The sequence below is a fragment of the Chaetura pelagica genome, unplaced genomic scaffold (genome assembly GCF_000747805.2).
Source record: "Chaetura pelagica isolate M959 unplaced genomic scaffold, ChaPel_1.0 scaffold417, whole genome shotgun sequence".
Classification (NCBI taxonomy): domain Eukaryota; kingdom Metazoa; phylum Chordata; class Aves; order Apodiformes; family Apodidae; genus Chaetura; species Chaetura pelagica.
The window spans coordinates 158,229-172,000 of NW_009953966.1; the positions used below are offsets into that span (position 1 = coordinate 158,229).

The following is a 13,772-nucleotide window of genomic DNA, read 5'->3' on the forward strand; positions in this document are numbered from 1 at the left end:
TAACTGCAAATTTGTTTATTAGGCTGCACAAAGGAATATAACTTTCCAATCCAAGATTAAAACAGTAATTTTTGCCTAATAAAAGTCAACATGGTCTCACTGCCTTCTCAATGACCTGGCCAGGAAGACACTGTAACTGGAAAAAGACAACAACAAACCGTTAATTCCTTTTGATTTAGAACAGATGGGGCTGGTGTTGTTAGCAAGGCTTTGAAAAAGTTTGGGTCTTTAACCTTCTAGGGTTTTCAGTGTTTTGGTAACCTTGGTCCTGTTTCAATGCCCTGCTCCATGAATAAAAGAGGGAAAAACCTCTCCGTTTAAATGCCTGCCTACATTTTTAGCAAGGGGTGGTTTTATGTAAAGAAATCCTAGCTCTGAAGGCTTGTGGAGCCTTTTACAGCACCTCCCTATAACCCAAGGTTAATGAAAGAACTAACAGCCGTTGACTGTAGCTTGAAGCGTGTCCAGTGCAATTCTCCTGTGGGCTCACTAAAACCTGCCATTGTGCCACAGTCTTGTTGTCACAGGGAAAACCCTTAAATGAAACCTACAAATGGAACTAATGAGGTTCCCTCTGCTGCAGTCACTAAATGACTGCATCAGCCAGGCTGAGGAGGGAGATCAGCGTGCTAGTGATGGGAAGTCACCCTTGCTCTGCAACCACCTCAGCCTTACCAGCTGGGGTGGGGGTTTTTTCAGCTGTACGGGATGTTACAAACACTTCAAGAGACAACAGCCCACTTATGTGTGATCCCAGTGCCTTGGAGGGGAACTGTTTTAAACAAGGTGCATGTTATTTTACTGTAGTGCAGGTGCTGAACACAGCATTAGTGGGAAAAGTAGTGTATAAAATAATGCTGCAGTCAAATTAAAATTACATGAAATTGCTTCCACTGACAAAAAGGGTGAAGAAATCTTAAATACACAACAGTGCATGGGAAGTGGCCAGCATTTACTTTCAGCTCTATATTGATTTAAAAAAAAAAAAAAAAAAAAAAAGCAAAATAAAAAGCTCTTTTCAACCATGCTTAGTAATCGGTGTTTATAACACAAACAAAAACTACTGCCTAAACACCCCAGAGCTCTTAAACCCAAGTTCACAGAACTGAAGTACCACAAGAGGCTTTAAAGATAGGACAGCCATTTCTCAACAGAGCCTGTGCTCCACAGCTGTCACCTCCAGGTGTATATACACATCTGGAGTGGGGCAACTGCCTGTTCAGGAAGAAGTGGAGTTTGTTTTGTTTTTAGGCCCAGTCTTACAAATTTTCCCTGAAGCCTAAGTCCTTTCTATGAGATACAACTCATATTTTGTATGCAGTGTTACTACTCCTGCATCTGTAAAATTCCTCCTCAGCACAAGCACCAGTAGGGAGGGCAGTCACTAACCACAGAGTCTTCAGAGATGATGTGGGGTTGTGATTTCATCACTGTTTTTGGACACTACATAATTTTCACCTTCCAGTGGGTCCTTATGTCTTGTAGCTCATTGACCACTGATGCAATCAAATTAAGGTGCTAGAGATTCTTTTTTTGGCAAACAGAATTAACCCTTAACAGTTTTTAACCTGAAAAGGTTTCAAACAAACTGTTTGGATTTTCTGATAACTGCTAGAGCAGCAAGTGAGTTAAATATATCATAGCCCATTGTGTAAAAGATTTTAGATGAGGTTAAAAAAACCAAACAAACAAATAACAAAATCAGCTATGATTTGGCTAGAAGAGTAGCATTCCAAACTGTGACCAAATATAGCACAGAACATTTTGATGATGGGCTACACAGTGCTTGGTCATTCACACAGTGCATTTCGAAGTGCATTAATGACCAATGACTCATATGCCCTTACCAATGCTATCCCAGGTAGAGAAGTGCTGTGGTTAGCACAGAAATGCTCTATAGTTAGAATCTGGGGAGAAAATAGCTCAGATATGCATGGAGAAAAGTCTGAGAGTATTTTGTTCCAAGATATGTTCCAGGTGAGCAAAGAAGTTTGTTGTTCAAAGAAAATCTTCCTCACTGATTTAGCAACAGGAACCCACTTTTAAATATATCAATGAAAACAAATGAATTTGTGTAGATTTTAGATATATGTAAGTGGACTCACCTTTTTTCTTTCACTGTGCTATCTTCCTCTAATACAGCTCTAGTGGCACATTTTCACTCTAACTAGTCTTAAATGCTTAGATGAAAGCGAGCAGGCCCCGCAGATGACTGGTGAATAACTGACCTGTGGCAATGCTGGAGGCATATTTGGTTAACCAGCTCCTCTCAGCAAGTCACACAGTCACAGAACATTATATTTTATGGGACTACAGAGGCTGGGATGGAATAGCAGTAGCAAAGAAGCTTGACAGGAAAAAGAGAAAGTGTGTGTTCCTGTTCAGAAGTGTGAGTTACTTATCCTAGCAGGAGATGGAAAACCTGTCTTCACTTGATTTTTTAATTTTAATTTAAGCCTTTTCTTTCCAAGTTCCTTTCATAGTGCCCTGTGTTTTTAATTTAATGTTGTGTATCACCAGGCTTTCCTTCCCTTCCCAAAATTATTGTTCAAGAAACTTCACCTTTGGCTGCAGACCCACTTCAATACCAGGCAATTTCTCTATAATCCTTATAAAAGGGGAATTTATTACCAAGAGTGCACCCAGCAACATAAACTACAAATGTACTGGATGACAGCATCAGAAGTACCTATTATCCTCAATAAAAAGCCTTTATCTGCTACTTAACTCTACTGGATATAATAACTTTCAGAGTTGTAAAGTGCTTTGCAGGCTTTTGCTTTGGTGTTCTCCCTATTCTTTTAGGAATTAACTAAGGAAGGAGAAAGCTGAAGAAGTCTATATGTCAGCTGATGTCCATGGTCAAGGAACAAAGATGGGATTTGCAGAGTTACATGACCTGCTGCTGTACAAGGACCAGAAGGGCAAGCTAGATTTTGCTGTTTCTTTTCCAACTGATGAGTGCTTAATACAAACAGGAGTTAGTGCTGCATTTCTCCTACAAAACCTTGCAAGGGAAAGGCCATGTATTCTTTGAGAGTGCTAAGGATCTTGCTGGGACAACAATGTTATTTCTGAATTTTAGCTACAGAGAGATCCTGCTGGTATGATAATCCTGTGCTGAAACACAAAAGACAGAGACATCTGACTACAGATACCTCACAGCTTAATCTTCAGCATCTCCCCAGTGAATCACCTGTTAGTTTGGAGGCTTTTCAATGCCAAGTATATATGAAAGTGTTTCACCTCTTCTCAAAAGGCCATAAGTGTCTGTAAACTCCCTACTCATTTTTTTGTAAGTCAATTTTTTTAACTTACTGTGACTAACCATGTGTGTCCTACCACATGTTCAAACAACAGGCTTAACAGAAGTTTTGTCTGGACTCTTTATCATGGAATAATGCCTGCTAATTATTTTTTTTAATGGGCAATTTAGTGCTTTCAGCTTCTCCTGTCTTGTGACATTTGTTCCAGCCTTTTCTCAAGGGAATAAAAAAACAACACCCCAAAACTAACAAAAAAACAGGAAAGGTAAAATAATCAGTATATATACTGAAGTACACCACCTACCTAGTCTCATTACTCTTACACCTAGGTTGCTACATAACAGGCAAAGGCCTCACAGTGCTCCTCATTTCTGTTTCAGCTCCATATCAACCTGAATGGACTATGGCACTTTGAGGGCTCTGTGGCAAGTAAATTCAGTTGGAGCAGTGAGCAGGTGACAGGAATTCTGAACTCCTGGGTAGCACAGGGCACACAGGTGTGGGCTGGGGGAGAGGAGATGGGGATGTGGGGTAAGGCTAACAGAACACACACTCATGGGCGTGGGCTGGGGGAGAGGAGATGGGGACGTGGGGTAAGGCTAACAGAACACACACTCATGAATCTGGGACTTGTACTGCTTTAATCAGGACATTCAGAGGAATTGCCTGGAAGACTGACTGTCGTGATGATTAGTAGCACTAGCTAAAGCTCTGGTCCTCCATTCACTTTACTTCATCTCCTAGTTCTTGACAACATGACAGCCCTGGTCCTCCAGCTTACTTTCCTTGGGGTCCTCAAGACCCTGAAGGATAAAGGCTGATTTCCAGAGAGCTGCTTCTGCTTTGTGCCAGCTGCCACTGTCTGCTGTTTCGACTGTGCCAGGCACTGTCCAGACATAAAAAAGGATGTCAATTGAATGGTTTATTTGCCAAACATGCTTGTGTTTACAAACCACATTTTGCTGCTTCATTAGATCACAAAAGCGTTAGATCTGAGTGCCTGGTGGCCTAATGCATCATCATCTCCTGTAATGGCTGTGTCTTGTCCCTCACTGCCCGGGAACAATTTACACTTCTGCTTCAGCAAATATAGGGAGTCAAACATGAAGCAAACACAACTCTTAAGGGCTTCCAGAAACATGCCCTTCTAAATGGGCTTGTATCTGACAAAACCCAATATATTTCAGAGAAGATAAAATTCTTTGATGTATGGTCACACTTTTTGTTTGTTTCCAAGGAACTGTGAACTTTTTTGGCCCTGTATAAATATGACATCAAAGCAGTTAATCTGGTGGCCTATACAGTATGACACATAGTAACCTCCTCAACTGTGGACCAGATGATTACATTGATGATTTTTTTAATTTTATTTTTTTTTTAACTTCCACTCATATAAGGTGAACCAATTTATACCCTCTAAAGCTTTTGATCCTATAAATAATGAACCAATAACAGTTTAAGACAACATAAACAGTCTATCTTCCTCTTGGAGAACTGCCAAGAGAAGAATATTTGCCACAAACCTTACTTCTTCCCTATAATATCAGTCACTTGGATTAAGGCTCTAAGAGGAATAAATTAAACAACCCTCACTACTGGTAGCCAAACCAAACAATGCTTTTCTTTAGCTACTTTCACTCTGTGAATATGCTGCTGAAAATGTATCATGCCTCCCTAGGAAATCTGCACAAAAAGTCAGTGGAATATTAATGCTCTTTTCCTAGCCTCTTTGCAGTGGATTTCATAGATGTTTGTAGGCTTGACAAAAAGGATATAAAGCTGCACCACATTTTCCTGCAACTTAACTCTTTCATAAACGCTTGGAAATTTTCCAAAATAAACTCCCTACAGTAAGGAAAAATGACCTCCTTGTTTCTAAGGACAGAGGAATTGCAAGGATACTTCTCTCTGTGAAGAAAGCATTTTCCCCCAGTTGATCTGAAGGTCTCAAATATCTGTCTTTGCCAGTTCCTACTCTTAGCTTCTGTAACTTTCTAATTTTTATTGTATTTACAATGGAAAACAAATGGCAATCTGAATCCTGACAAAATAAGGGGTTTAAAGGGAAATGTTTACATACAACTTCTAATTAATCTGCAGAATTTTACACTATGCCCCTGTTATTCTGTCTCGAGAAAGAAGTGTGCCTATCTGAGGGAAAATGAACCATAGAGACTCTGACTGTATAAAATGAGCTGTAAATCTAGCACTGAGCAATGACTCATAGGATTAGGAAAATCATCTTCTCCTGTCAATCAAGTATTCACCTGAAGGTGCACAAATTACTGATTTAAGTGATTTTTAAAAGTGTATTGAAATATCACAACATATTTAATGTATATGTTAATACAGTAAGACAAAAAACAAGGACAGGTACCACTGGAGGGAGGGGTGCAGAATCAGCTCATTGCACATATATAATGGTGGTCTGAGCCTGAGAGATTCAAATTCTGGCTAAACCAAGTTTAACGCATTATTCCTGCAGAGGCAGAGATTTTGTTTTGAGGAGAACAAGAAGCCTGAACAACCAGGCAGAAATCAAAATACTCAGTTCAGAGTGCAAGACTGCTGCTTGAGGCTTCTGTCAAATCCTGGACTTGTTCCAGATGACCTGTGTGTTGAAGCCAAAATCAGTTCTAGGGAAACACAGGAAATCCTTAAACAACTGTAACCAGGAGATGCTTTCAGATGCTCCCTGGTAAAAGTAGTTAAGACAGCACTACAACCAAGGTTCTTGCCAGTAAAAGTAGTATTCCTCCTCTCAACTTCAAGACAAATTGATACCAAAAAGCCAGACTGGGCAGTCTGAGCTGTACCTTGCCGACGTCGACTGTTGAGTTTCCTAAAGCAGGTGCCCTCCACAAGTCGATTGAGACGTTGCTGCTTGATCAGTTCTAAGATCTCAGGCTGAATCTTCTCTTTTAGTTCCCTTGGGAAGAGAGAAAGTAGGCACTTGTCAAATTCAAAGACCATCCTCCTTCCTTTCAGATGGAGTTTTACAATATGTTTCTGCAAGGAGTTTGAAGGGGACAATGGTCACAGGCAGGCCAAGATCAGAATCTAGTCTGCTCCAGAAAAAAACCCCACTTTTTCTTTTAACAAAGGATATCTGTTGTAGACCTTTCCCTGCTGCAACATCAGTGTATGACTCAGACAAGTCACTTACTAGTTTCTTACTTTACTCATCTAAAAATAACACTTGCTATAATGCATCAACAGGGTTTTTCTGTGGCAAATAATGCTCTTTCATCATAGGAGCTCTGTGAAACTTATTTGAGAGTCTGTCACCTTTTGTTGCACGATCGTCTGCTGGTATGCTTTACTAGCACTATTCTTTAGGACAACACAAGAAGGCTAAAACACATCTTGAAGCAGTGAGCAACGCCAATGAGCTAAAAGAATTACTAGTGTTATACACTTACTCTTAATTCCATGCCATTCAATTAATTCATTATAATCATAATTTTGTGGAAGACCAACTCCTGACTAGGGATTGCTTAAGGATCAAACTTTACCCTTGCCCAGGAGTGCAAAAAACCACAGTGCATTTGGAAAGATTACATATCCATCAGAAAATCCATTTTTTACATCTTACTTTGATAAGAGTTCAACATGTCAAGAACTAGTCAGAGAACATATGCACATAATATTTAAAGTTTGATTTCACACACCGTCACAAGGATTCACAGATGTCTCAATTTATCAGTTATGTCCTCACTTAGATTCATTAAGAATACATAAAAGACAGGTTTAAACATCAACTCGACAGCAAACCTAGTAAGATTAAAAAATAACCAAATTTGTAGAGGATTTATAAAAAGTGTGCCAGAACCATAATATTGCCTTGTTGTGCAAATTAGGTAATATCAAAAATCATTCTGTCTGGCAGTATGTTCCAGCAATCATCATCAAAAGGGAGCAAAGTCACAGAATCCCATAGAGACAACAAAAAATTCTCACCTCTTTTCAGCCCAGTCTCTGCTGATTTCCACTTTTATTTGGACTCTATAACTTTGATCTGCCAGACCCCCACGGAAACCACAGGAAGTCTTTTGCTAGACTGATCAGGCCTTTAAACAAAAATGCCACCTTTCCTCCAAGTATTAACAAAATGGTTGGAGTTCTTGATGCATAACTCACTGCATATTTACAAGCTGAGAAAATCTAGCCACTCAAAAATTGAGGAAGCATTGCAACTATAGAAACAGGCCACCTTTTAAAATGTATTATTAGTCCTTTAGGATAATTTTCAAGCACTGTTGTTTGCTCATTGGGAGCTAAGATATGAATATGCTGAATGGTTAAATACTGTGATTAAAAGAATTTTGTGCTTGAATAAATGTCTTGCCTTTACTGAGCTGATGAATCTCCCCTTTCCTCAGTTCAGAGCTGGGAGCAGGTGCTGAGGAGAATGGTGTTAAAACACAGTGTGAATTACTCAGCAGTCCAGGCTGCAGATGAAATCTCCAGCTGGACTGATTTCAAATATTCAAGACTCGTATAAACATCAGCTTGATATTTAGGTCGTTTAATTCAGAAATTGGATGGTTATCATTAAATAGGTGTTAAAGGTATCATAACATCACAGTTGTAAGACACTACTGAAAAAGAACAATAATGAATGGGTCACCCAGCTCATTAACAACTGACTGTTTGCTCATCGTATTCCCTCTTCTGTCCTCTAAAGCCTCATCTGCCTTTTATAAACTGAAGGAAAAGAAGGATTTTTAACAAATCAAAAAATAAACAAGTAATCGTCTCTAAAATATTTCCTGTTCAAGGCAGACTTTCCACAGGAAGAAGGGAGGTAGGAAAGAAGACGACACCTTCTGCCTCTTTGCTGACGTGCTGGAGTCCCTCTACACGTGTGCACATATTTGCTCCCACAGCTGTGAAGCTCAGAGGTAGTAGTCACTTCTGTTTTATAGTCCCCATACTTGAACACACAGAGGTTGTGGAGACAACTTATTACTCCACAGAAAAAGAAGTCTTCAGCGGCTTTGGACTTTCCTGATATCTCTTAAGTCCATCTATCCTTTGCCATGGTCACCTGCACTTGATGTCCTCAGCAGCTCATGTCAACATGTGGTTACTCTGGCTTGTATGGTTTTTGGCTATTTTTCAGATGACTCCAGATACATTTTTACAAGGTGATCCTGCCACTTACTGCTCCTGACTCTCAAGGTGTCTGTTCCACCACTTCAAGGTGACAGAAGTGGGGCAGAACAATCAAAGAAGGGAACACAGTTAAACAAAAGATGTGCTTTTTTGAATTTTCAGAAAGTCATCTGAAGGCAAGGGAGTTCAGTTCCTCAGGGTCAGAGTCTAAAGAGAGGAGGGACAGAAAAAAAAATATCTCTGTTCAAGAAAGAGGTCCCGCTGCCTAACTTTAAAATCAAACAGGAAGAATGAGGTGAAGGAAAACCATTAATGCAAATATGTTCTGTGAAGATTTTATTTAGTGTCCTTCAGATGACACTGGCTTAACAGTTTGTGCCTTGGGAAGAGACAGAGAAAAAAGTCTCTGGAAAGTCTAAGGAGACAGCAGCTTTGAAAATTGCTCTTAGCTTTCTACCTTGTTCCTGTCATATAAGAATGACAAAAGTTGTTGAGATGGTAAGATAGATGGGTTGATCGAACCACCCAGTAATATATATGATCATTTTCTGATCTGACTGGTTTCAGCACTAGAGGCAATACTGACATTAGTTAATTGCTTTTAAAGTAATAGATCTGAATCGTTGGCAAATTTGAAAATAATTAGAAATTATTTCAAAATTATTCAAATTATACTAGTTCTTCTTCAGCACCAGCATCTGTCCCCAGCTTTTAGCCTTCCAGCTTATAGTTAAGACATTCTTGTTAGCTGTTTTCCTTCCAGGATGGGGTATATTACAGATATTTACATCATGACAACACAACAGAATAGTAATCCCAGAAGTTCTTTTATGTGCTTTTGTCCTTTTATCTTTCTGGCTTGTAGCTATGCCCTCTCCTAATCACACATTCTGAGTGGTGATTAGTGACTCTTCCTAACATTGCAGAGAAATCTGTAAGATAAAAAGCCAAAAAGCATCAACATCTCTTCTTCTTTTTCCCTGTATGTAGCTGGTTTTCCCAGAGTTACTCAACAATAGCTCCCTAGCTGACATTCACTCTCTAACCAGCAAGCCTACACTTGGACGTCAGATCTTTATCCAGTATTAACCAGTCTCTACTGCCATTTAACATGTCAAGATGATCTCTGGACCTCTACAGGCCCACAGGATAACTAGACACTTTCTTCCACAGCCATTCAAAATGAACCAGTGATACTTTATCATTTCACTGTGGAATAGCAGTCTGGATGATCAATAATGATCCCAGAACCTTGAATTGCATCTGTTCTGAAGGACTTTTTATTTTTCCTAATCAAAAGCAGAAACTGAAAAATACTTCATCTCACATGATAAAACAGTGCTCATATAAAAGAAACAACTAACCCTTGCAAAACGAGATTGTTGTAGTTTTGAAGATCTAAAGCAAAACTTTCCTGCTTATAGTAAAATCCAATCTAACTAAAGCCTCTCTCAGCCAGCAGCTTGAAAACTTAAAACTTCAGTGCTTCGTACAATGGACAGCAGAAGAAAGACTTCTACCACGTTCAAGGCAGGAAAAACCATCATCTGATTGCCATATTCTCATGCAGAATTAAACAAGGCCTGCTGACTTCTACACTCCCCGTTGTGTGTGCAATCTTTTAGCAGATCTGAAAGGCTTTAAAATACACAGCACAGCCACCACAACTGCTCTCTTCACTCACGGTCTCTTTCCTTACAATGAGGCCATGATTCTGTACTTCTATCATTTTTGTCATCTATGCAATTTGAGAGACTTCAGTACAGGGAGTCGAATCAAAGGGGAAAATGAAAGAACCGTTTCTTTTCACAGTCAGGAATAAGTGATCGTGGATGCAATCAAAATGCAAATGCACAGAGTTACATCTCTGCAAATGCAGAGATTGTTTAAACACCTTATCGATTTCCTTAGCCTTTTTATAGCCTTTAGGTTCGCCTTTGTCCTGAATCTGAAATGAGTCTCTGGTAACATTTCAGTTGCTTTTAACTATTTGTGTAGGCCAGTCCACTCATCCCATGACTAGAAAGGAGACTCCACACTGTGGCAGCAACTAGCCAGAGGGATACTGGAAATAAAGAGCTTGCAGAAGGCACTGCCAAGTTTCATGAGGCTAGGCAATGGGACAAGAGAATATAGTCGATCTGTGTCATACTTAAACAGTTGACTCCCAGGGAAAGCAGAGAAAACGAGAAGCTTTGGTGACAAGTTCATCAGTACTGAGTGGCTTTGAGCCACTGAATGTTGCAGGGGATTGGCAGTGGATTTTTGAGCAGTGTAATGATGCAAAACTGACTGGAGCCATTTGTAGCTTTTTAATTGATGCGCTACTGTGAGTGATATCGATTCTGATTGGGTATTAGGTCCTATCTTCTAATACACTGAAAACAGAAAAGAAGCATTCCCCCTTTGATCCACATTGGTATGATTAAAATTTGAGTGTATAATTCTACTTGGCTTATGCTTCTACTATAGCCCTGCTGCCCCTGGTGGAATGTGCCTCCAGAGCTTGTACTTAGGTATCTATGTCCTTTAGAAACAAATCAAAATGAACATCCTGCTCCTAAATCCTGAAATGCTCTGGTCCAAATTCTTCTCTATACCTTTGCCTTGAAAAGAAGATTTGGAAAATTGCAAGCCATTCCACTTGAAACATCATCAGGATTTCATGACATTTCATCTGAAGCTTCTGGAGTCCTTACCATTTCTGTGCTGATCTCAAAAGCTTCCTGCTATTCTCAGCACATCATTTGTGCACCACGGAGTCTGCATCTGTCCTGTGCCATCAGTTCAGCCACAAGCCCAGACTTGGTCCAGAGCCAAGTACAGCTTCCACTTTTTCATATAACAGAACAAAGGGCATTGTGAGAAAGGGGAAGGAGCTATGGTGGCGATATTAGCATTTGATATTTCACAGTAAACAAGGAAATGAGAATCCTGTTGGCTAGCTGCCAGAATGTTATCACTTACAAATAAGTAACTACTTGCCATTAACACCAAACACAATACTATACACAAAGACAAGTCATACACAACACCACTATTTTGTGGAGTGTCAGTGTGTATCGGCTCCTCATCTGGGCTTCTGCCTGTCTTGCTCAGAGAAGTGACAATTGGAATTTTTAAAAGCTGTTGGACAGAAGACAAAGTTGTAGTGTTTGTTTTGTTGTTTGATTACTTTTTTTTTTTTTTTAAAGCCACTACCAGCACCAAAACAAGGCTCACAATCACGCAAAGCTAGGAAATGTCAAATCAGAGTTTCATACAAATAAGCCAACTGAGACCCTGTAGGGATTTGCTGAATCTGGTTTAACTGAACTCAAAGAAAATGTTATGATTCCCAGCAGAAGAAAACATAAGGGACTTCAAGCAGATGCTGCACTACTGCTTTTGAGCACAGCTCCCTGGACAGCTTTCCTCCTTGGTTTCCTCACAAATGTCATTCCATGCAAAAATGAGTGGGGAGAGAAGACAATACTCACAGAATTGGACGAGACTGGAAGTCTTCCTGGTTCATTCTTTCAGACTGGCGTATTTTCAGTATTTCCGTGTAACTGAGATTCTGAAGTTTGCTCTTGAACTGATCCAGAGAGCTAGGCTTGGTAGTGAGTGCTCTCATTATCTGTTCTTTCACTACCTGCATTACCTGCAGTTGACAAGGAAATGAAAAAGAAAAGCTGTGTTAACAGTTTCTGCAGTTTTGTTTCAAATCTTCCCATGTGTCACAGTAAAGTTTCTAGGTATAGGTGATTAGCACTGTGTGGTCTCAAGAAAATTCTTCAGTAGCACAACCAGAAAAGAAGCCAACTTCTGACAGGGCATCACAGCTTACAGTAAATGCTCATCTTCTCTGTAACAAGACTTTTTTTTTTTTTATTTTGAGGGGGGAGGACTTGGAGGGGATGGTGGTGGGGAAGGTGCCATTTATTGCTTGGCTGTCTCTCTAGACAGCTAAATTACAACTGCTGGTTCCAGGATTTTAAGTCCTGCTCTGTCCGTGGTTTGTGTGCCCAGAGCGGCAGCAGCATGGCTCTTCTGCATGCTGAGGTGCTGCTCCCATCATGTCAGGGATAGGCACAAATCCAACACCAGACTTGTAACAGCAGAAAAAAGCTTTGAAGTCCTAAGGAGCTGACTGAGAGCACAGATGCACATCCTGACTTCTGCCAGCTCAACCCAGGCAAAGTGCACAAGCTGCAGGGACTCGTCCAACTGCCCACAAGAGAGACTGCGGAGAGTTTTCCAGGTCTTACAGCTCCCTTGCTGGATCTTAGAACTGCTCTCCTGACTGGAAGGCAGTAGCACAAAGCTCTTAACTGTGGCCCCTTGCTTCCCTTATTCCTTATGTCCAGAGGGGATGGGCACACACTGAAACACACGAGATTCCCTCTGGACATCTGGACGCACTTTTTCCCTGTGAGGGTGACTGAGCACTGGCACAGGTTGCCCAGAGAGGCTGTGGAGTCTCCATCCTTGGAGATATTCAAAAGCCATCTCAACACGGTCCTGGACACTGAACTGCAGGTGGCCCTGCTTGAGCAGGGCTGGACCAGATGACCTCCAGAGGTCCCTTCTAACCTCAACCACTCCATGATTCTGTGAGAACTTTATGCTGCAGGAACATTATGGCCATACGCAGTGAAAGAAAGAGAAGTTGCTGAAAGAGACCATTAGTCAGGAGTGAAAGATCAATTTGCCAACCATATTAGAAGATTGCTTTTGAAGCAATGCCATAAACAATGCAAACCAAAAAATGAGAATGGAGGATGGCTGGGCAACAGCCATCTATCTGCATATTAATTATTTTATCAGAAGAAAACTGCTGACATAGAGTCAACTAAGGGGAATTGCTTGGCTCTAGAAGAAATAAGTACATATCACAGATTACTGTCTGTCTCTCCACAATCCTACACTCATTTCCTTGGTGCTGGTGCAAATCACACACTTTGAAATATTTGTCTGATGCTGTGCTCAAGTTGGCTGAAAAAAGCAATTTATCAGACTTAGAAAGGCCCATCCCACCCAAATTCAACAGCTGAAAACTAGTAGGAAACGGCAACACCACCCTGGTATCAAAGTGACTGTGACAGAGATTACCAGCAACAAAAAAAGAGGGCTAAAGCTTTTTCTGCACTGGTAATTTTCCTTCATTCTTTCTTCTTCATCATGTATCTTGAAAAAGAAGCTCAGCCCCTCAAAGTTTCCTAATAATTGTGAAAATTGTTCTTTTCACATTTATATTTCATTGTTTCACATGTGTTGCCTCAGTATTCTAACTCATTGCCTATATTATGTTTTCTGTTTTTGCTTCCTGAGATGTAACTTCTTTCTCAGATGTGATCTAAGCACTTATTTTAGCTGTGTCCAGCAGGTGAAACTATGCAATCAAAG

At 40.3% G+C, this 13,772-nt stretch overlaps 1 protein-coding gene across 2 annotated transcripts in view; it reads right to left on the minus strand.

Annotated features, from left to right (window-relative positions):
- ELMO1 (engulfment and cell motility 1) overlaps positions 1-13,772 on the minus strand; it is a 268,680-nt gene that overhangs the window by 17,288 nt on the left and 237,620 nt on the right. For both annotated transcript variants that reach the window (XM_010002153.1, XM_010002154.1), the window contains exons 16-17: positions 11,864-12,027; positions 6,083-6,195 (exon numbers count right to left, since the gene is read on the minus strand). In XM_010002153.1, the coding sequence (XP_010000455.1) occupies positions 6,083-6,195; positions 11,864-12,027 (277 nt within the window). The remainder of the gene's footprint in view (positions 1-6,082; positions 6,196-11,863; positions 12,028-13,772) is intronic.